A 24,322-nucleotide genomic window follows, 5' to 3' on the forward strand; every position below is an offset into this window, starting at 1 on the left:
TGCAAATTGACATAGACACATAAATACCCTGACTCTGATGTGTAATCATTTATTTATTGGTCAATTAAGGAAGATATAATACCAAAACGAAGATCACTTGACATGCAAAGGAGTTTTTCCACTTTATTAACTAACCCATTAGGTAGATTTTAGAGTCTAAGCTAATCCCCAGACTTTGCTTCCTTCCCATCTGCAAAATCAGGACAATTTGTCCACTGTTTGCAGGTTCATCTCCATCTGGTCTATATCTCTGGTGTTGTTCTAGCTCCAAGCTTATTTCCCAGTGTTAATATTGGGGCTCTTTATGCTCTTTATGGGGTTGTTTCAAATACCTGGCTTCTGTCTAGAATCACATTTCAGATGATCAGTGTTATGCCTTTCTCCCTGTGTCTGGGTCTGTGTCAGTAGAGCCCTAGATGATTGATGGGGGGTGGAGTGGAGGAGGGGGTCTGAGAATAGAGTCCACCTGTATCCATTACCATATCTCATGGTGGCCAGGCTTTTCTGTAGGAAGTGTATCTCAGAGTAAGCAAACAACTCCAATAGATGAAGAAAATCTCTTCTTTACAAAAGAATGCCAAGCTAAGAAATATGCAAGCAGTGGTAAAATCAGAAAATCACCATTTTTCCACCCCTAATGAAATCTCTGTTTCAAGCAAGAATCGTCAATGTGTGTTAAAACCATTAAGTGAAAGATTGATGAGGAACGGGAATACTGACTTGGTACCAATGTACCACCCACAAGACACTTGCTGGTTGCAAGTAGGAAAACATAACTTTGAAGTTTAGGAGTTCGACTGTCACCCTTCACTTGGTGATCAATCTCAGCATAGAATACTGGGAACCAGCTTATATGCCCTCTCCTGTGGTACAGTTGAAGCTCACTGCCTTGTCTGTGACGTGTTCTACCAAAAACATTTAACTTGCCTCTAAACCAGACCTTTGGATCTATCATTCACTTTATAGGAAACACAGGGGATAAAGTAAAAGTTAAATGACATTATGAAGAAATCATTAGACAAGCTCAGAAAGTGGAACATTCTGCAGGACAAATGTTTTCAATGAGTCAATGCCATGAAAAAAAGAAAGGAGTGTTTTGGGTTCTCTTCTAGATTAAAAGAAATCCAGAGACATAATAATCAATGCAATGTGTGATTCTTTAGCGGATCCCAATCTGAATAGCTGTCGAAAACATTTTGGGGACCGAATATCTGTCTTATTTCGGCTGCTGTATCAAGTCCAGTAGTTCGTCCCTGTCTGCAGGTCATGTGTTCCAAGACCCCCAGTGGATACCCAAAACTTTGGATATTACTGAACCCTATATATACTATGTTTTTCCCTACACATACATACTTATGATGGAGTTTAATTTATAAATTAGGCACAGTAAGAGAATATCCAAATTGCCAGCATAGTTACTTTTGTGCTTTGGGTCATTATTAAGTAAAATAAGAGATACTTGAACACAAGCACTGTGATAGAGTGACAGTTGATCTGATAATCCAGACCTCTACTAAGTGACCAGTGGGTGGGATCCACTGGACAAATGGACGATTCACATCCTGGGTCGGGTGGAGTGGGGGTAGGTGGGTGAGAAACTTCATTACATTACTCAGAGTGGTGCACAATTTAAAATGTATGACTTGTTTATTTCTGGAATTTTCCATTTAATATTTTTGGACCACAATTGACCACAGGTAACTGAAACCATGGAAAGTGAAACTGTGGATAAGGGAGTCTACTGTACCATAGACTGAGTGGCTTCTAAACAATAGAAATTTATTCCTCACAGTGCTGGATCCTGGATGTCTGAGATCAGGGTGTCAGCATGGCTGGATTCTGGCGAGGTCCCTCTTTTTCCAACTTCTTGTTGTGTCCTCACACGGCGAGGAGCAGAGAGAGGAAGCAAGCTCTCTTGTGAACCTTACAAGTGTACTAATCCCACTCACGAGGGCTCCATCCTCATGCCCTCATTAAATCCTAATTATCTCCCCAAAGCCTCACCTCCTAATACCATCATATGGTGGGATAGGGTTTCAACATATGATTTGGGGTGGGGGGGACACAAACATTCAGTCCATAACAGAATCAGATGATTTCAACAAGCTGTCAGAGCAGCTTCTGCTGGTGCTCTTGTTCTTCAAAGACAGACCTTTTCCTAGAGATATAGTCCTGCTCTTAACCACGGTGTCGGCAGAGGGTGCTGTGTTGAATCACTGTCTCTGCTCAGTTTCAGAATATTGTTTATTCTCCACTTCCCATTACCGTGCTCCACTGGGATGTGTCTTAGGATGTTCCGTGACCCTGTGCTGGGCATCAAGTACCTGGGGTGGGATACCTCCACTCCACGCCATATTCTGCAGGCTGGAATAGACCCACCCCAATGCTTGTTATCAAGGAAGTCTGTCCTGATGCCTCCCCCATCTTGGGGGAAGAAGAGGGCAACCATTCCTTGTACATTTCATCCCACTTTGATTAACTAGCTAATCTCGGACTTGTCCCAGGTTTATCTAATAAATTTTAGCTCATATTTGGGCACAGATTATTATAATGCTCCATTAAAAAAGGGCTTCGTGTATAAAGTGTCACCAACAAACCTTTTCTCTTCACTTAGCCCAACTCTTTTATCTGGCCTTCTCTAGAATAATATTTCCCCAAACATGCTTTTAAAAGATGCTACATATGAAAGTGGTCTGTGGTTAAATAAATCTTGGAAATACTAGGTTAAATACATTTAATCAAGTTTATTTCATACAGAACTTCTCAGAGCCTCTAATCCTTTAAAAGCCATTGTGAGTTTCCACATGGGGTGACTGTAGAGTGAATCCTTTTGTAAGCATCCTTGCCCACAGAATACATGAGCAGTAAAGATTATGGCTCAAAGGGACATGTTTTAGAACATGTTTCTTTAAAGATTAATGGGTAAAGTCTCATGAAAAATTATATCTATAAATTAAGCATGCAGTGATAAAGGCTTTTCTTAAAGTTGTGACAATGAGAATACTGTTTCTAGTTTATAGCAACAAACATACAGTAGCTGAAAACAATGGTAAGTCCTTTCTCTGACATGATCTAAGTTTTCAAAACAACTTACCTTTGCGGAATTCGTGAACTGAAAGCTCCAGAGATGGAGCTGCTGCTAAATACAACTCCAGAATTTAAAATGAAAATTGCCCCTGGCTGTTATGCAATGCAGATGCGGGGGAGGGGGTGGGAGTGGGAAGTTGGAGGGGGGCGCATGCAAACACACAAGAGCTCTGTGGCTGACCAGGGATGGGGCTGATCCTGTGGGAGGATGTAAGTTTCCATTTGTTTTCAAATGTTGGGCCTTGCTTTGCTTGTACTAACAGAAAAAAAAAAAGTTACAGCTTTAAAGTTTTGGCTTTTGGTATAACATAGTATACCTTATTATAGAATCTTGTGAGAAATATGCTGCAAGGATGTTAATTTAATCATTAATTTTCATCTTTTTTTTTTTTTTTTTCCCAGAAAACTGCAGACAAGAGTCAAATATAAAAAAGCTGTCATTTCTTGAGGCTGGAGAATAGGCCAAATGAACCCTGAATTCTAAGTCTTAACAATAGAGCAATAATTTCTCTCATAAAGGTTGAAAAATTTTGGCTCTTTTTACCAGACAATAGCTTGATTGCATTGCTAGGTTTCTTGACTTAAGGAGCAAGAAGACAATGGCAAAAAAAAATGGGCACAGAAGAAAGCTCTAGGCTGGAAGATAAGGCCAGGATATGTAGGAAATTAACAGGAAGGCCACTGAAGGTGCCCTCAGGCTCTAACTCCCAGTGGGCTGGTGAGGGGGGGCGGGGGGCGTGTTAGCTTCCCAGAATGACTGAGGTAAAGTTATAGGAGAGTTCTGTAGACAGTTTTGAATGAAAAGTAAACAAATACAGCTCAATTCTGATATGAATTGCATTCTTACTTAAGGATAGAATGTGAAGTAATTGTATTCTTGAACATTTAACTAAAGTAAACATGCTTGAACACCTTCTTTGCCAGACACCATGCTAGTAGGCATTGGGAATTCAACAGCCAGCAAGACTCCTGGAGAAACTAACAAACAAACAGCCATTGACACCCCTGAGTGGGGAGCAACACACAGGAAATAAAGAGTGTGTTATGATGATCCTAACAGCACTCTTAGATGGTCATGGAAGGCCACTTAGGAGATGACTTGGAAGGTGTGGGGGGTAAGGATGAAGAGGTAGATATCCAAAGAACTAGGGAGTAGAGGCTGTAGAACATTCCAGGCAAAGGGAATGGCAAGTGCATAGACCCAAGTTATACAAGAGTTTGACATCTTGTAAAAATAGAAAGAAGTCCTGTGGGGTTGAAACAACGACGAGAGTTCCAAAAGATAACACTGCAGGGACAAGCAGAAACCTGATCTTGTAGGACAGCATAAGACATAGTAAGGATTTTACTCTGGGCTAATGGGTTTGGACTTTTGAGCTCCAGAACTGTAAGGGAAGAAATATGTGTTGTTTTAAGCCACTGTGTTTGTAGTATTTGTTACAGCAGCCATAAGAAATTAATACACGTGGGAAGAAGATTATCTGAGTTTACCCGTACTCCTAAACCGCCAAGAGAAACAGGACTGTTAAGTGATCGGTGCCACTTAATCCATAACATAGTGGATTCATCATCGAGTCAGTGTCTGGTGCTCAGCACTGTATGTCTGAGAACTCATTCTCCTCGGTTCATCAGGCACGATCAGATTAAGGAGGATGCATGCATACTAACTTAACTCACAAGAGAGAGACATAAACCACAGCACAACAATTCATTGGCTTATTCATGGAAGTAGAAACACTAAATGGGTCCACTTACTCAGATACCAGCAGCTAAATGTTGCTTGATCTTGCTTGGGAATTGTAAAGCCAGAATGATGGCAATGGGCTCATCTTGATGCCTAATGTTACCAAATCTCATAGCCTGCTGCGCTCATCTCCATGGGATGAGAACATTTACACTGGTCAGACGGGTCCCTTCCCTCCTGATTATGTTGGGACGTTCTGGCAAATTCTGACTTGTAGGCACTACCTTTCTAGAGTCCTCAAAGATCATCATGACCCTATGTTGGCAAGATTCCCTCCAATGTACCACAAAGATTCAATGTCAGTTTACCTCATCTTATGTAGTCTCACCAGGAACACATACTCTACCTCATCATTCACTCACTGATTCATTCAAGAAATATTATTCAGTACTTGCTAAGTTCCAGACATTGTGCTAGGGTTTCAGACACAAAGATAAGTAAGATAAAGGCCTTATTTTCTTACGGTGTTTTAGTGGATTAGAAGTTTCCACGTATTTCTTCTGTAAATAGCTGATCTCATCCATGTCTTGTGATTTCATGGATTCCATTTTTGCAGAATAACATTTCCTTACCCTCATTGCAAATTTAGGGATGGTCCAGTTGAGGACCTGTAAAACAGTCAAATCAGTTCAATGAAAAATCCTGTTAGGGCTTCCCTGGTGGCACAGTGGTTGAGAATCTGCCTGCCAATGCAGGGGACACGGGTTCGAGTCCTGGTCTGGGAAGATCCCACATGCCCCAGAGCAACTAGGCCCGTGAGCCACAACTACTGAGCCTGTGCGTCTGGAGCCTGTGCTCCACAACGAGAGGCCGTGACGGTGAAAGGCCCGCGCATCACGATGAAGAGTGGCCCCCACTCACCGCAACTAGAGAAAGCCCTAGCGCGGAAACGAAGACCCAACATAGCAATCAATCAATCAATCAATCTTTAAAAAAAAAAAATCCTGTTATCTGGACAATTTTAGTCATGTCCTATTTTGACTGTTTTATCTAGGCATTAACATTTCACTAGTCTAGTGTGACAAAGGGCCTAACATTTAAACAATCTCAATGATGTTAACATTCCTACGAAACAGAGAAGAGATGGTGGTGTCCACGTGTCCAGTTTGTAAGGAAGGGATTTGTGTACTGGGTGGTCCCTTCCAACTCCTGGTTTTACTCTATGATGTTTCATATCGTCATTGAGTGCAACTTAATTTTCTCAAGCCCCAAACTCAAGACTATTAAAGAAATCATAAAGTCATAAGCATGCCATTCACTCTAGTTTACATACATAATTAATTGCACATCTAACCAATAAACCTCTGGTTATGGAGCTATAAGGGTTTTTCATCATCACTTCCATAGAAAGACCATGTTTGGTAAACTTCCCTTCTTGGTTTGTTGCAGTATAAATCAAGTTTGAAAGTTAATATAAACTGGATACTAGGATAAACTATGAAAGACTAGTGGAGGAGTGATTTTTCTGTGTGATCTAGAACAAGTCACTCACCTCTTGACCCCAGAGTCCCTGTTTGTAAATGTTAGTTAAATTTTATGTTTTTAGTTTTCTCAGTTCTAAAATTCCATGATTCTTCGAGAATCTCTGGAAAATATCACCACAAAAAGTTAAAGTTCTTTTTATTTGTAAGGAATCAGATCCATTTTATGGAAACCCTTTAGAGAAATTCCATTTTGAGTAGTTTATCAAGAGGCCGTAACTCTACAGCAGATACTGTCCCTGCTCTTATGAAGCTAACTGTTTAATGGAAGGGAGAGGCACCATTAAATGCAGACTCACAAAACCCACCATGACTTTTATGAAACAACTTGTTAATTTCAATTTTATATTTACAAAAAGACAAAGAGAATAGGCAGTGGGGAGGCAGGAATGTGCCTGGTCCCCCCTCGCAGAGTGCAGTGAGAGGTCACAGCCAGCAAGAACAGGTCAGACTGCTCTTCCCTGCCATTATTGATAACAGCAATGGACCAAAGGCTTCAGTTAACAAGGTCAGTCTGTTTGGGGAGAGTCAGACCATCTGTCCAGGCCATGTGCATGAGGAGGAAGGCCCAAGTCAGTCTATTGAGGCCTTGGCTCTCTATAGGCTGGGGCTCTTCTCTTGGAAGTTCTGGGCCGCCCTCTCCAGGGCATGTAGGGGCCACGGGGACAATACCGGGGAAAACCCCTGTGGACCACAGGGGCCCGCTGCTGATAACAGGGTTGGGGGAAGGGGGACCTAGGCGGCTGGGGACTAAACATAAAGTCACCATCGAAAGCAAATTCTGTCTGGGTAGATGGGGGAATATCTGAATGGAAATGGTTCAAGGAGAACTGATCCGATTGGAAAGGACGGTCTGAAGGAAAATGGGCATCTTGGGGACAGACTAGGAACGGGGGTGTCACCTGGTGAAGGGGGATGGGAGGGGGGTTTGGGAGCAGGAGTGGGAACTGGGGTGGGCGGGGCGATGGCGTGGGGGGCAGGGGGCAGCACCCAGGCGGAGGCAGGGGTCGGGGCGGAGGAGGGAAGGCCGGTTGATCTCTGCAGGCCGGGAACTGCCTCTCAAGTCTCCTGCCAGGTCCTCCCCTCGCGGGGCCATCCTTGATGCACTTGCCCACGGGGTCGCGCTGGGGCAGCTCCACCCCCCAGGCGTCGGCCACGTGGGCCAGCAGAAGCTGGGAGAGATGCCGGTGCGCGCGCTCGTTCCAGTGCACTCCGTCGGGCTGCAGGTACTTCCCTGTGTGGCGGCGGAAGTGGAAGTGCAAGTCCAGCACATCGAAGCCGTGCTTTTGGGCCTCGGCGGAGCTGTAGAAGTTGGCCTCAATCACGTTGGTTTTCAGGCCGGAGGCCGCGGGTCGGAGCTCGGGCGGGAGGAAGCCGCTATTGATGTTGTTGCCCACGGGCATGGCCGTGTTCCAAACCAGGAGGCACGACTCGGGCAGCACCTGGCGCAGGCGCCCAAACAGGCTCTCCAGGTTCTGCAGGTAGTTCGGCCAGGAGTCCTCCCCGTACCTGGTGAGGTCCCAGAGGCAGGAGTTCATGATGACCAGGTCCGGGTCGTGCTCACCCGAATGCAGCTCCTCCAGGATGGCTTCGAGGTAGTCGGAGTACACGCGCGTCAGGAAGTAGAAGCGCACCAGGTGGTGGCCGGAGCAGAACTGGCGCACCTCGCGGTAGTGGGTGCCGTTATGCATGCGGCCCTGCTTGCCCCCGTGCACCAGCTCGTCCTGCTCGAAGCTGTACTCTCCCTTGGCCTTGAGCTGGCTGAGTGTGAGCAGGCGGTCCTTCTGCAGCAGGAGCACCAGGTCCTTGTACACGGCCCTCTGGACCGAGTCCCCCAGGATGACCACGAACTTGTTGTGGAGCAGCTGCCGTACTTCGGAGGCGAGCAGGTGGACCATGACGTCCGGGACGCGCCGCCCAGCTCCTTCCTTTCACTCGGTGGGTCTGCGGATGGCTAGGACAGAAGGAGAGAGCGTATGGGAAGGACCCACCTCAGGCAGGACGGCTGGGGAGGGCCCGGGGACTGGGATGGAACTTTAGCCTGGGGCACCTGCAGGGCGGGGCTCCACTACCTTCAGCCCGGAAAGAAGGGAGCCTGGAGCCAGAAGCCCTGGTTGGCCTGGACGCAGTTTCTGCCTGAGACATAACTCTGAACACCCAGGAAACCCAGGTTCTACCTGGCCAGGAGGGGCCCTGCCTTCCCGGGCTGGAGGTACAACCACAAGATACCCCACCGCCCGCCTGGAGGCAGCCCGGAAGTCTGACAACTGCAGAATGGTTAGGCAAATTTTGCAGCTGTTAAATACTGAGGATTATGATCAAGCAGAAACATGGAGAGTGTGATATACACTGTTAAGTTGAGGAAGTTACCATATGTGTGCCCCATTTCCCTGAAATGGTATAAAATAGATATGCATAGCTCACACTGAAAGAAAATAGGCAAAACCCAGTTTTTAAGAGGACAGTAGGATGATGGGTGACTTGCCTCCCCCCTCCCCTTTTTGTAAATATACTTTATACAGTCTTAAATCAATTATACTAACTTAAAAGGAATTTAATGAAATGCAACAGGCCGCAGAAAGGAAGAGCACATATGCCAGGTCAGAAAACATTATAAAAACAGATTTCTTTCACAAGCGAGCAACTGCTTCATATTAATGGGACTTGTAAGAAATAAATAAAATTGGAAATAATTCACATGTGTTTCAGCTGTAATATTGTGTTTCATTTGAAGGAGATCAGAATATGCCACCCCCAAATATGCTTTGGCATAAGAAATATTTTAGCTAAAGGCCACTGAGAAACAATAGATACAGGAAGAGTTCTCTGCCCTCCCACTATGAACCTAAAAGCAGGGCATAAATTTCCTTTTGAGGAAGGTGCCCCTTCCCCCAGCAAGGAGAGAAGAGGCAAGGAAGAAGACAGTGAATTGTCAACCCCGAGATGAGTCTGCATAAACAAACCTCACTAAAAGAGCCCTTATTTTCCAATAGTACCCCCATAAATCCCTTCCCCACAATTGATCATCCCTTGAAACTCATACCCTTTGTTCTTTGTTAAAATGGTATATAAGCCCAAGTCTGACTGCTTCTTTGAGTTTCATTGCTTTTCTGTGAACTTTTAGGCACATAAATATTAACAAAAATTGTATGCCTTTTCTCCTGTTAATCTATCTTTTGTTAGTTTTATTCACAGGGCCCCAGACACTGAACCTAAAAGTGTAGAGGAAAAGATTTTTCTTCCCCAGTACACTGAATAAAATGTCAAAAGTTGTGAAACTTGTCTTCAGAACTTCAGATCGAGTTTATTTCAAGCTGCCATTTACAGCCATATCCACTAATGAATAAAAGGTGGAAACACACTAAAATACTACTGGCAAATCTCACGTGGGGAGGAACATGGCATCCACTTCACACACTTACACAGAAGCTGTTAAAATCTGCTGTGGCTTGATATTCGTAGGCTTTCATGCATTAGTAAACATTTTAATAGGTGTGGCGGATAGCTATTATTAAATTACACATCTGGTTTTTAAAAGCTATACTATTTGTGGTTTTAAATGGGTATGAGTACAAAAATAAAAACATGAAGATGGATAGAGTACAAAAGTGCTCCACTAAGAGAACAGTTTAAAATATTGGCTTATATGAATCTTCACTTAAATGTTTTTGCTATCAGATAAAAAGCTTAAAACTAGGATTTTGCTCATTGTGGTACAACAAAATAGAACATAATTAAGCAAACTCCAGATCCCCTTGGGGCTCAGGCATGTTCACTTGTTTATATTCATTTATTCATCCAACTCACACTTACTAAGCACTGACTAAATGCTCCACACGGAGCATATAAAAATGAGTAAAACCTGGTCTCGCCCTTCAGGAGCAGATCAGATATATTCATTGATAACTGTAATAAAAAGTTGAGAGCGCTAAGTACCATGAAAATAGAATGAGCAGGTGCGGTAGACTTTCAGGGGTCTTTGTGAACAGGATTACTCTACCCCAGACCCAAGTCTCCAAAGTGCAAAGTGAAGGGGAAAACCTTTCCCAGTGTTTTCAGGGCTCCCATGCCACCCCAGCTATAGGTGCCCTCTCTGGGCTGGATTCTTGTCATATTCTGTTCTAGTCCCCTAGAGCAGCGGTCCCCAACCTTTTCTGGCACCAGGGACGGGTTTCATGGAAGACAATTTTTCCACGGACGGGGCAGGGGTAGGGAGATGGCTCAGGCGGAAATGCGAGCGATGGGAAGTGATGGGGAGTGGCAGATGAAGCTTGGCTCACTTGCACGTCACTCACCTCCTGCTGTGTGGTCCGGTTCCTAACAGGCCTCGGACCTGTACCAGTCCACAGCCTGGGGGTTGGGGACCCCTGCCCTAGAGAAGAGGACATCATCCCCTTCCACTGGAGTTCCCTCCCCTAGGCTGGCAGATGTGATAACCCAGCGCTCCCTCCTTCAGTGGTACTGTGTTTACGCGACCCAATGCATTCCTTCTCTGAGTAAGAAGTGCCCTAGATCTGAACTCACAATGTGAGTCAAATCCACTACTTAAAAGCTGTGGAAAACGGAGGCTCTTAAATATACTGGTGAAGAGCATTGCTTTTAGAGCCACACTATCTGGGTTTGAATCTCAGCTCTTCTATTTGCTAGCTCTTTATCCCTGGGCAACTTATTTAGCCTTTCTCTGCCTTAATTTTCCTCATCTGTAAAATGGGACTTTTAGCACCCACTTCAGAGGTTTGATCTGAAGATTAAATATAAAGTGGTTAGAACAATGCCCTGACAAATAGTCAGCATGAATGAGTTATTATTCATTGAGCGAGTTTCAGAACACCCGGTTAATCATCTGTAAAAGGGGTGTTACAATATTTGTGCTGTTTGTCTAGCAGGGTTCTGTGAAGATAAAATGAGAAGAAGCAAGTGAAAGATTTTGAATAAAGCAAACTTAACGTTTATTGAACAGCTACGAGATGCCAAGTGATTTGTAAATGTTATCCGATTTGTGAGAAGGTTCTTATTCTTTCCATGTTATAGGGAAGGATCTTGAGGTGATGGAGCTAAGATTTAAAACTACTGATGGCAAAGCTTGTCCCTGTAGGAGACATCCCTTAGAGCAGAACCCCTGCAGGTCAGTCTGAATCCAAAAGCTTGGCTCACGTCAGGGAAATATTTGGGGGCAAGATGGGAGAAGAGTGTTTCAGTGTGCCTTTAAACACAGGCAGGTAATCCTTTACTCTGCCTGCTTGGGAAGAGGGGTCCATGTGTACTTAGGGGGTTGGGGGTCAAGTGAGGATATAGATATATCTCATTCCATACCTTGATCTCAAGCAAGAGACATGCAAAACTTAAAAGACCTGGATTTTAGAATAACCAAAACAAACTTCTACAGATTTCAGAGTCTCACAGTGTTTGAGAAATTCTGGCTGCCCTATATCCTGACCAGTGAACCCAATCCACCCAGATGCTGTTCCAAGGGCTTGGAGCCAAAACCAGGCAAAAATGTCCGCCTAAGAATTTCTTATTGTTCTTCTGCAATGGAACACGCAGATTGGACTGTAGGAAAGAAGGGAGGGGGAAATGACTGGAAAGAAGCATTCCAGTTAGAAGCTGAAACTGAAAGGAAATTCATGAAATTCTTGATAAACTTCCTGTCACAACAGAATTAACAAATCAGACATCCTCAGGACTATCACTGTGGGAAAAAAAAATCATTTAAAAACTAAGATGCCAAGCATTAAAAACAAAACCTAACAAAAACAAAGTGATTTTTTTCAGAGGTGTGAGTGAAGAATAATTTGGAGAGCTCAATCTTCTCTGGTCTGGAAAAAAAAAAAAAAAAAGGTTGGTAAGTTCCATTTTCAAAGCTTTTATTTATAAAAATGAAACAAAAAAAAAGGGATTTGAAAACAGATCAGTGATCTTTTTGGCTTAAGAGTTTTTCTTTGCCTCAAATTTGCAAAACTTATTAGTTTTGGTAGCTATTTTATAGATCAATTGACACATTCATTCATTCATTAAGGAATTCATTGAGAACTAGATATTGTGCTAGGTGCAAGGAGTAGGTATTAAAAGGCAGTCTCTTCTCTCAAGAGAAGGGGTAAGAAAATGGACACATACAAATATCAAAGGAGCTAACTGATGTATGTAAATGAAATATCAAAGCCAGTAGGAAGAGTCAAAGGGGAGGGAGGAGATAGACGGATGATCCAATGCAGTCTGTGATTCCAGCCTCAAATTTTTAAAAGTTTTATGATGATTCCTTAAATCATAATTATAGGTAGTTACATGTTTTTCTGTTTTCAAAGTAAAATTTGGGCTTTGGCTAAAGCTCTGACAGAAATATACATTAATAATGGCTACTACTATAATAAATTACTTTTAGGCATCTTGCTTAGATTTCCATTTGGGGATAATTGCTTTTTTAATAGCTTCATAAACCGTCACTTGTAAATCACTGACTATTGCTTTATAACTATCACAAACCAAACACATAGCATTGTTTTTTATTAATCAATGTGTTGTAGAAATTAGGTTAGTTTTTTTTTCTTTTCCTATTGATCTTTAGTTAAAGGAACAGTGGCAAAGATATAGAGGCCAGTTACTGCAGAGACCCTGCAAAGAAGTCTTAAATCACAGAGGTAATCACTAACAATTAGGACGTTGTTTTGATTAGTTGTAGGAAGTACTTCTAACTAGTTTAGAAGTTTCTTGCATATGACTAACCGTCTTAATGCAACACTGTACTAGGAATATAAATAGTTCATTTCCTTCTAACTGCATTTTTGGTGATCAGATCTATGTTTGAACTATCCAAGATCCCCTTAAACGTTAATGGAATAGATGGTACAAATAAGAAAATGATTTTTCGTGAACTCACCTATACAGCTTACCAGTTCTCGGTATTTGTTTAGTTTTCTATGTGGAATTTAAACTGGTCAAAAATTAAATTGCGTATCATGTAAAGTTTCCAAAGGAAAGAGAAAAGCAAAAGATTCAGACTTCTCTTTGGGAAAGCAAACTTCTCTTTTCTGCAGATGGGGATTCTCAAGAAATTGATCTTTTGATTTGGGGCAAGTCAGTTAACATTCTACTCCTCTGTAAACACAAAAATGGGAAAATAATGCAGGCCTATTATTTTAAAAAGTGGTTTTAGGAGAAATTTTTAAAGATACATGAAAGTACTGTGAGATACCGTGATAAATAAAGCAATAGAAAGATGATTTCCAAATATTAGCCATTGGAAAGACCGATTTTAATCCCACACCCCTCACCTCTAATATAGGCCTCAGCTCTGCAGCCCATTAATTAATTCAGTAAAAATTTAGAAAACACCCGTGTATACCTGGGGCTGTGACAGGTGTCATTCTGCAAGTTTGGCTCACATCCCCCAAAAACTCTCGTGGTTTCTGTACCCCATCCCAAAACATATGTCATATGGCCTGTATTTCTCACTTGGCTATTCAGTTAGTTCTTATACACCACAGCTAAAATCTCAGAAACGTGTGGCATAAACGGAAAATTGAATTTAGATTAATGATCTTCGAACGTTTAGATTAATGTAACCACAAGTTTTCCTTGTGGAGGCAGGAATCACCGTGAACATATTCCGTTTGTATCCATACCATCCTCACCAGGCCACAATCTTAATTTGTGATTCTTTTGTAATAAAGTGTCAACAGAAGAATTTCACACATTTGAAGAATTTGAAAATTACCAAGTTTAAAAATCCTTAAGGCAGCGTATTTTTCCTATAGTAATAGTCCAATATAAAAATTTCTTATGGATTATACAAAGAAACGCAGGGGACATCCTTTATGAATGAAGTGCGGGTTCATAATACCTGATATGCAGGTAACTTCTAAAAAAACAAAGATAAACTATGGAGCCTTTATCCAAAGAGCCCCATTAAAAAAAACCCAAACAAACAAACAAACAAACAAAAACCTTGTGTTTTACAAAAGGACCTCCTGCAGTAAAAAATAAAAGAAATTCATAGAAACAAAATATGTACAGCCTACGATGAACTTCCACATTCTGGTCTCGAACCATTATTTAAACCACACTTGTGGGAATTCCCTGGCGGTCCAGTGGTTAGGACTCCAAGCTCTCACTGCCAAGGGCAGGGTTCAGTCCCTGCTCGGGGAACTATAAAATCCCACAAGCCACGTGGTGAGGCCAAACAAAACAAAACAAAACAAAAACTACATTTGCTAACTCCCTGTTACTCTTCTAACAGGAATGAAAGATACTGGCAGGCAGTGACCTGGCTTTCACTTCCAGGAGACGACATAGTCAGATGTGGACTCTGGCCTTGAACAGCTGTGTGCTCTTGGGCTGGCTGCCCACTGCCCTGAGCCACGGTTTTTTCCTGGTGTCAAACAGGGGTAATATCCGCCATTTCACTCAATAATAGTGAAGATGAAAAGAGATCAAGGTCAGCGTCCATCAGAGGCCTAGGCCAGTGCCGACATGCATTAGGCACCTTTAAACCCCCGGCACAGCAACCCCTCCCTGTGGGGAAAATGCTGAGCCTGAAGGCGGCAGCTCGCTCTGGTTCCCTCCCTCAAACTTCAAACCCACAGCTCCCCGTTCCTCCCTCCCAAAGGGGCAGAGCTGTACCTCCTCAGGTGTAAAGGTGATCCCTCAGCTCAGGTGGCTGGTCCTCCTACATCCTCAGGCACTTTGCTCCAGGAGGTCCCCCGGAGAGGGGAGAATTATGCTTTCTACGTTTCCTTCAATCTCCTGGGGCTGGCTCCTTTCTTTAAACCTTAAACACATTCTAGTTTCTTGCTTTAAAAAAGAAAGGAGACGTCTTTGACTCCACCTCCAGGACAGTCCTATCTTTTGCTTCCCCGTCAAGGCCACTTTTTGCAAAGTTGTCTGAACTGGCTGTGTCTGGGTCCTCACCTCCCACTCACTCCTCCTTTTACTTGATTTTGGCTTCCAACTCCACCAAAGCGAAGAAACGTTTGTCAGTTAAGTCCCCAGCGATTTCCTTGTTGCTCCTTTCAGCGACTACTTCTCGGGTCGTTATCACATCTGTAGCGTTCCTAGCTCCTTGGGGCTGGGGCACCGATGGTGATTCCTTTCCACGACTCTGCCGGAGAGTCTGACACCCTGGTCTCCTGTCTCACCTCCCCCGGCATCCTGTGTGAGTTTCTCTTTCTCTGGCCATCCCCAAACGTCGGTCTTTCTCAAGGCCCACTCATTGGCTCCTTCCTTCTTTTCTTCAGCATTGTTTCCTTTGGTGAATTCATCCACGCTCTTGGTGTCCATCCGTAAGGTGAACATACACTCCTATTTGCCCCAACTTTTCTGGTTTACCTCTGCTTTCCCAGCATAATCATTAATAGCGACCCTCCCCCTAAATGTCCCATTTGGGAAGGAAACAAATGATACAGTCCCCATATCAATTACTATTTGTATGCAGATGACTCCGAATTGAGGCCATAAAGCACAGAGGCTGGGGGGGGGGCCCTCGAGTCAGCCCCCTGGGTTTATATCCTGCTCCATCACTTACTAGCCTCTGAGACTTTGGGTAGAGTAACACTTCAGAATTTTTACCTATAAAACAGGAATACTACTATAGATTTCTTAAGAAGTGAGGGTTAAATGAACACATGTAAAGTCCTTAACATGAGGTCTACCATATTTTTACGGGCTCAGTAAATTTAGCTAGCCCAAACTTGTCTCCTGAGTGCCTGACATATTCTGGTGAGTAGAATAAGGTGAGTTCAGGTGAGTTCCAAGCGGGGGTGGGGGTGGGGGTGTGGGGGGTGTGGGGGGTGTGGCAAGGAGTGACTTAGTCTGCGTGGGCCTCTTATCACTTCTAAATTCTCTAGATGCCATTATCCTCCCATCAAACTGTGGCTGAATTCCTAACATAATTCTCTTGTGACCTTTGAACCATCTTCCTAAAGGTAAACATCGATCATCCGTGGGAATGATGGCATATTTTGCTGTGCATTTTCAGAGAACTGCTATGTAATTTATGCTTGCAACACCGGCCGGGGATAACTAGGTGGAAACAAACTCTGCTTCTAAAACGCTTGGGTCAGGTCATTTTTATTTTTCATGACTGTGGCCATTTCCACTGTTCGTAAAACATCAAAATCCTTCAGTGACAGCCTGGATATAGATCAGTTCAACTATTTCTTGGCAATAAAAAAATAAGATGTAATTTTTGAAAATACACTTTAGGAAGGAGAATGTTGCAGTATATTTTAGGAGGCTGAGCGCAGTAATCAATTTCACCTGTTTTAGATTTTATGGTTAAATTTTCTACTTCCCATACATCTCTCTTAATCCTTAAGGAAGTGTGTCTCATTTTGATGGCAATACTTTCTAAAATGGGAGAGTTTTAATTTCATACGTGTTTTCTCATATTTCTCAATTTCATATCTTCACTTTCATCTGATACGCTAGCATAGCTACAACATTTTGCATTTATAAACTTTGGTTTTTAACCTGGGGTATGATCATTCCTTCCGTGCATCTCTCCAAAGCCTGTGGATGAATTATAGAGCTTGCGTATATACCCAGAGGGCTTTTTCTTACCTCTTCATGTCTGCTCCGTGACTCAGCATTGAGCGTTCCCTAACCCCTTCTCCTACTGAAATTCTGTTCCTTCTTTAAGACCCAGTTTAGAAGACGATTCTGTCTGACAGCCTTTCCTAGTTTCCCAGACAGAAAAATCTCCCCTTCCTCTGACAGATGCCTCTATTTAGCACTCGGTTCTGTTTTATTCTATAATTAACTGTCCATGTGTATTTCTACCCCAGTACATCCCAGTCCTGGGTGGCAGAAATGGGTCTCACCCATCCTTGTACCCCTCAGGGACCAATGCTTATCATCCACTGAGCATTTACCCTGTGCAAGGCCTATTCTATTCTCATGACCTAGTGAAGTAGAAACTATTATTATCTCCATTTTATGGGTGCGTAAAGTGAGGCTTGGAGAAGTTATATCAATCATCCAAGGTTGTACAGCTAGTAAGAAGAGGCAGTACTGGTCCCGTATGGAGAGTGAATCTACTGATTGATTAGATAAGCTTAAGATTTTGTTTTGCTTCTTTAGGGAGGACATATGGCTCCAGAGCCCAGGCTTTTAACCTCAGCTATACAGATTTATTGAAATCAAGAGGAAAAAATAATCTTACCTAGGAAAAAACTTTGCATGTAATTTTCCTTTTTATTCTCTGTCGAAAAACAAAACAAAGCAGGGCTGTGTGCACAGCTTTCAATTTTTCCATGTGAAAACAAGGCAGTTATGAAATCAACCTAGTTGTTTCCGTCACTGATAGTTAGCTCTTCTTCTGAGTGGGTCAGTGGGAAAGTCAGTGCTGCACGAAAGCTACATTAATGTTTCAAATTTTTCTATTCTTACGTTGCCTACTGTAGATTCTAACTACTGTAGGTTCAATGGCTGAGCAAAAAGTTTCCATGACTGAAAAGAGTGTGGGTGGTGGTGCTAATAATGACTAAACTGCTTTCAACTGATGAACAGGTTGGATCCTGAAAATTCTGTCTTCCGGAATGGCCACAAAAGCCCATTTAACCAGCGATGCAAACCCTAGGCTGAGTCAGCAGGCTGAGGGTTTCTGCCACCGCCAGGGCTCACTTCATCTCTGTGTGTTCAACCTTGAAATGGAAGAAATGGCCCCTATGTTTCTCTAGGGAGATTGCCCAGAAGAGCTTTTAAAATGAATATTATTTTATTATCGCTGTGGGTATTATTATTAACAATATTACATAGTATTGAGATACTAGGTGCAATAGTGTTTCAACGGGGAACAGAGCTCTTGAATGGAAAAATAGGATTCTCAGAGCCAGTCTCTGTCTGCCCTGCTGCCTACCACCTCTCTTTGGTAGAGGGATCTGGAAGCCCTGGGTTCTCACTGCTTTCCGTGTAGATTTCCCCAGTTTCTTTTTTTTTTTTATTTTTATGTTTTTCTGGGTCATGAAAAGGTTTTGTTCTTACTTTCAGAAAGCATTTTTTTTAATTTTGTTTCTTATTGGGGTATAGTTGTTTTACAATGTTGTGTTAGTTTCTACTGTATAGTGGAGTTCCCTGTGCTATACAGCACGTTCTTATTAGTTATCTATTTTCTACATATTAGTGTATATATGTCAAAGATTTCCCCAGTTTCAAGCCCAAGGCTGAGAACAGGAGGAGGGATGAGGGGCAGGAGGGGAGGGGGCTGAGGAAATGAGAATCTAGACTGGAGAACTGAAGGCACCGGCTCACTTCTGACACCAGGCCTTTCCCAAGTCGTGCTTTCCTCCCTTGAGACCTGAGTTGGGACCGAAGAGTTTCTTCCTACCACATGCTCAGGAAAGCTCTCAGCTCCTCCCTTCTCCCTCAGTAACAAAACTAAGCCAACAGCACTGCCTACCTCAGGGTTAATTGTGGAAATGAAAGGAAATGCTCTGTAAACTCCACGATGTTAATTGTTGTTATTCTGAGTCAGCTCAGCCTATTTGGGGGATGGGATTTAGCAGTTAAGGGAGCTTTCCAATGAAATCTAGTCTTTACCTCATTATTTACTAAGTTAACTTGTTATTTAGTCACGTTATTTAGTACCCACTCCGACAGTATGTTCAGTATGTATTCTTCTTAAGACCCGTATGAAATTGATACTTTATTCTCGCCATTTTACACGTTCGAAAGTTAAAAGATTGAGTCATCTGCCCAAGGTCATCCATTTTATAAAAGGTGGAGCTGGGAGTCATAACTGATGCCAAGCCGTCGTGCTCAACGACAACATACAAGATTACACAGACAACAGACGTGTCACCTCCCTTCTCCAGTTCACAGCTGGCTGTTTCCTCGCACCGTACGCTTTTAGAGGTTTAGTAGCTTCTCAGTCACGAATCCTTATTACAAAATAATATTACAATAATAATAGTTGTCTCTTTAGGGCTCTTAAGTGGGAGTAGGGTGGAGTGGGCTGGGATGGTGATTTCTTCCTATACAAGGTGCCCAAGGAATGCGGATCCCAGGAAAGGCTGGTCAGAAATGCGAAAGTAATGCTTAAAATAAAACGGAAAAACTGGAAAGTACTTACTCATTAAAGTAACTGGTGATTAAAAAATGTGCCTCTCGGTTGATTCTAGTTCTTTTCCTAGACAGACTCCTTTCTCAGCTGGAGGTTGACGTGTCAGGTTGGAGAGCCCAGAGCCTGGGCTGCAAGGCAGATAAGTTCACCTCTGGGGGCTGCTCCGTTTGTGAGCCAGCGTCTGGGGAGAAGAGGCCATTTCTGGTGGCATCTGGGGCAAATGACACGAGTCAGCATTTACTTTCTTGCATTACGAAGTGGAAGACTAATGAGCGAAGCTTTAAGAACTGGGCAAATACACGAAAACACAAAGTGTCTCATACAGCATCTTCCTGGAATTTGACTCTGAGCTAGTTTTCATTTCACATTTCTCAGTAATTTGGGTGTAATGTATATTGACTCTTGCCTGGTTTCGTTCTAACAGTTCAGACCCTGGGCTCTTATTACCCTTACTTGTGTGGTTTGTTCGCAGCTGCGAAAGCTATTAGAGGGGGGGAAGGAAGGAAAGACAGCGAGGGGACAGGAGGCAGAAGTGAGGAGAGACACAGGAAATGATGAGAGGAAGATTGCTCCCTTTTCTAAGTAATTTTTTAAAGTCATAATCTTGCACTTTTGTGTGGGGCATTACAGTTTACAAACCACTTTCAAATCACGTCCTTTGCTCCTCCCACCCACTGTGGTGGAAGAATAGACCATTCCACAGCTGCAGAAAGCGAGGGGCCTCAGCCACAGGCCTCAGGTAAACACAGAAAGTGGCAGAGCCAGGACGCCTTCTCTCCTGCTCCATTTGAAACCAGCAGGTGACGGAGGGGGAAAAGGCAAGTGGTCCTCTGATTGATAAGATAAGCTCAGAGCTTTGTTTTGTTTTGGAAGGACCTGATTTGGAAGAGGAGGAAAATCATATCACATCCCCTACAGATACCAAGACAAAAGAGAAGGAGGAAATAAATCATAAAAAAAGACAAAAGGAAGTTTTAAAAGTTCTCCCCAAATGGCGAACCCTCTAGAGGTGTGTCAAACACTTTAGGATAGAGTGTGTCTCCACTACATTAAATGGTATAAAATACCTAATGAACAAGAGTAACAGATTCCAAAATGGTCCTGAAGTACATGCCCTTCATGCCTACATTGTTTTTCTTTCTAATGCTATGTTTTAGGTAAACTGGCCGATAAAGCAACGCAGTTGTCTTTTCTTGAAAAATACCACTTTACTTCACTGACTACTCAATGTATGGCTTACAAATTAATCCTACACATTACCCATTGTTTTTATCCTCTTATCTATAGTCACAAATCAAATTATTTCACAGTTTTTCCATGAGTTTTAATACAATCATTATTGTGTCTCAAGGCAGGGCTGCATCTAGAACCCAACTGATAACTTTAGTATTTTGAAATTCAGAGTAGTCTGTGACATCACTTTGAAAATGTGCCATTTATTTGATTCTAGCAATTCTATAAATGAGTTGCAAGTCTAATTTTAGTATTTTAAAATTCAGAGTAATCTATGACATAATTTGAAAACTTGCCATTATTTGATTCTTGCAATTCTATAAATGAGTTGCAGATCCTTCCAGTTTTCTAAATTCCAGCTAGTGTGTACTTTGTGAGAATAAAAGAACAATTTGGAGGATGACTAAAATTCACATAATTATCCTAAGACCAGAGAATAGAGGCGCTGTAATAATGCAAATGATAATCTTGCTTGTACTCTTTAAATTTAAAATGAATTTTTTTGAGACCAAGCAACAGATTTTCCACTGATTTTCTTACTTCCAAGAACTTATTATGATATATGGAGACAGTTATGATTGCTATTCTGGCCCCATTTCATGTTCCGTAGCTCAGTGAGCTGCCTTTCTCATCCACCAAACCTGGCTTTTTCCTAAAAAATAATGAGAACTATGCATGTATAATGTTTTACACTTAGAATGTGCTATCTCACAACAGATCCCAGTACATAAAGTAAGGCAAGCTCTAATTATTATCTTCACTTTGTAGATGGTGAAACTGAGGCCGTGGGAGAGCTTAAGTGACTTAAATCCCCTCGGTGGATTAGCACAGGATAGAGTGCTTCTGACTGCAGCGGGTCACCGGCACTGCCCTCTGGGGGCCCGGGGAGTTGGGGGGCGGGGAAGGCCAGACAGGGCACACTGCCATCATTGTGATTCTTACATTTTGCTTATTTCTAGAAGCTATTTAATGCACATGGCACAAAACTTCAGAAGGTACAACTGGTATATGAGTGAGAAGTAAGTCCCCCTCCCTCTCTTGTTCCCTAATCCCTCATTTTTCTTTCTAGAAACAATACTGTCATCAGCTTCTCGTCTATTCTACCAGAAATATTCTATACAGATATTCTATATCTCTCTGAAATATTTTATTCTCTTTCTTCTTTCTGAAAGAGTCAACTTGCCTTTTCACTGAAGGCAGTTGTTTGGAAAGAATATGAACATCACTTAGAACTAATGTTAAACTGCAGAAACTGATCTTTGGTAAACTGATCATCCAGAATGTTCCAAACACTCAGATGTTTTCAAAAAACTCAAGACTCACAACAGCCTGTAAATGGAGGTGGGCCGCTGTCCCTGTGGTGTGGTATCCCATCTGGGGACCACTCAGAAACCCTGATCTTGATTTGTGATTTGGTGACTGCATGTCTGTTGATGGTGAGGATTGGAGCCAGAGCTATAATGCTGTGAAATAAAGTGAACTGTCAGATCACTGGCTTTGGGGCCACACAGGCCTGGGTTTGAAACCTGATTCTGTCACTTGTAGCTGCATGTCTTTGGTAGTCACTTAACTCCTCTGTGACTCTGTGATTTTCTCATCTGTGAAACAGGGATAGAAATAAGCACTACAGAGATGCAAGGATTAAATGACAAAAACAGACAAGAACCAGGTACACGGTGGTGTATAATAAAATATATCTGTATCATTAACCATGGCTCATTTATTCATTCTCTCTTTCACTCATTCATTCAAAATAATCGTGGTAGGCAGTATTAGAGGTGCTAGGGATATCGCTGTGAATAATACGGAAAAAAAAAACAAAACCTTGCCCTTATAGAGTTGACATTTGGGCTGAGGGGAAGCAGACAATTAACAAGTAAGTAGAGGGCTTCCCTGGTGGCGCAGTGGTTGAGAATCTGCCTGCCAATGCAGGGGACACAGGTTTGAGCCCTGGTCTGGGAAGATCCCACATGCCGCGGAGCAGCTGGGCCCGTGAGCCACAACTACTGAGCCTGCGCGTCTGGAGCCTGTGCTCTGCAACAAGAGAGGCCGTGATAGTGAGAGACCCACGCACCGCGATGAAGAGTGTCCCCCGCTTGCCACAACTAGAGAAAGTCCTCGCACAGAAACGAAGACCCAACACAGCCATAAATAAATAAATAAATAAATAAATAAATAAATAAATAAATAAAAAGTAAGTAGAATAATATGTTAGATGAAAGAAAAGAGGAACAGGATTGCTGCATGGGGAGGACGTAGGGACGGTGGGTTGGAATTTTAAATGGTGTGGCGACAGGGTTCATAACACTGTACCCTAGAATACAGCACCTCGACATGCTAAATATTTTAAGTTGAAAGAATGTGAGAAACAGCAGGTACTGGAAGGACTCTGATGGCCCCTGAAGCAGGTCCTAAGACCCCGTGTGGGAGGGGCCCTCTCTATACTCATAAGAAAGGAGCATCCTTATCTCCGAAGACAAAGGGACTCTGAGGGACTCTTAACAGGCCTTGTTAAGTTCCCTCTGTTCACCGCCCTTAGCGCTTACCCTTTGTCCTATCAATCTTCATCAAACCCAGTGTGAAAACACTCAGGCTGAACCTTCCTTTAGGTCTTCATTTCCTTTGGAAGGCTACTTCATAGCTTTTCTCCTGTTAATCTGTCTTTTGTTACCGAGACCCAGCTGAGAACCAGAAGACAGAAGGGACCGACAGCATCCAGAGGGAGGTCACGGAGCAAACCATGTGGAAATCTGTGGGGAGAAAGCTCCAAGCAGAGAGAACAAGAAGGAGGCCAGCGTGACTAGACTGAGTCAACAAGGGAGGGAGACGCGGGAGACACGCTCAGGGAAGAAGGGAGGCAGATCAAGGTCATTGAAAGGACTTGGGCTTTTATTTTGGGAGCCATTGTGCAGGGTTTGAGCAGAAAATCAACACCACTTTAGTCTAGACTGTCTGGGGTAAGAGGGGAAGGAGGGGCACCAATTAGGAGGTTACTGAGTAAGGCAGGAGTTGAGCCTTAAGCCGGAATGACATTAGCCAAGGAATGAGAAAGGGTCAGATTCTGGATATATTTTGAAAGTAGAGGTGGTAGGATTTGCCTGTGGAGATTAGATAAGGTGTGAGAAAAGGAGGGAAGACAAGGCTAGCTCCATGGCTCTTGGCCTGAGCAACAGGAGGGATGAGGTTACTGGATGAAGTTACTGAGATGGAGAAACTTTGGGAGAAACAGGTTTGGGGGTGGAGGGCTTGTTCTGTTCGAGATTCCTTTTATGCATCCATAGTCATTTGTGGAATGGGGATCTGGAGCTGAGGGGAGAGGACCAGGCTGGAGATAGCAGTTTGGTTTGGGTTTGGATGCTGTTGCCAATGGAGACGGTGAAGCTAGAGAAGAAAAGCGGTCTGAGAATTGAGCCCTGGGGCGCTCCACGCCTGGGAGGTCAGGAAGAAGAGAAGGAACCTGGAAAGGGACTGAGAAGGAAGAGTCGGTGAAGCAGGAAGAAGAATGTGTGAGGTCGCAGGAGCCAAGAGAAAAACATGTGTCAAGGGAGGACTCCAAGGAGGGATGGTCTGAGTCAGAGATAGCTGATAAGTCAAGTGGGATGTTTGGCCATTGGCAGGACATTGGGAACCTAGACAGAGTGGTGGGGACAACTGCGGGTTAGAGTGGTTAAGAGACAATAGGAGGAGAATTGGAGGCAGTGCCCCCCTCTAGGAGTTTTACTC

At 43.1% G+C, this 24,322-nt stretch overlaps 1 protein-coding gene across 7 annotated transcripts in view; it reads right to left on the reverse strand.

Annotated features, from left to right (window-relative positions):
* Positions 1-3,823: 3,823 nt before the first annotated feature.
* PCED1B (PC-esterase domain containing 1B) overlaps positions 3,824-24,322 on the reverse strand; it is a 148,954-nt gene continuing 128,455 nt past the window's right edge. For 5 of the 7 annotated variants that reach the window (XM_082422622.1, XM_082422621.1, XM_082422623.1 and 2 more), the window contains 2 exons: positions 19,376-19,577; positions 3,824-8,266 (listed from right to left, as the gene is read on the reverse strand). In XM_082422622.1, the coding sequence (XP_082278748.1) occupies positions 6,891-8,210 (1,320 nt within the window). In that variant the 5' untranslated portion in view covers positions 8,211-8,266; positions 19,376-19,577 and the 3' untranslated portion in view covers positions 3,824-6,890. Of the gene's footprint in view, positions 8,267-14,928; positions 16,038-19,375; positions 19,578-24,322 lie in introns of those variants that run through there. The other 2 variants (XM_082422627.1, XM_082422624.1) reach the window with 2 other exon arrangements.

This window comes from Balaenoptera physalus, assembly GCF_965194825.1.
Source record: "Balaenoptera physalus genome assembly, chromosome: 13".
Classification (NCBI taxonomy): domain Eukaryota; kingdom Metazoa; phylum Chordata; class Mammalia; order Artiodactyla; family Balaenopteridae; genus Balaenoptera; species Balaenoptera physalus.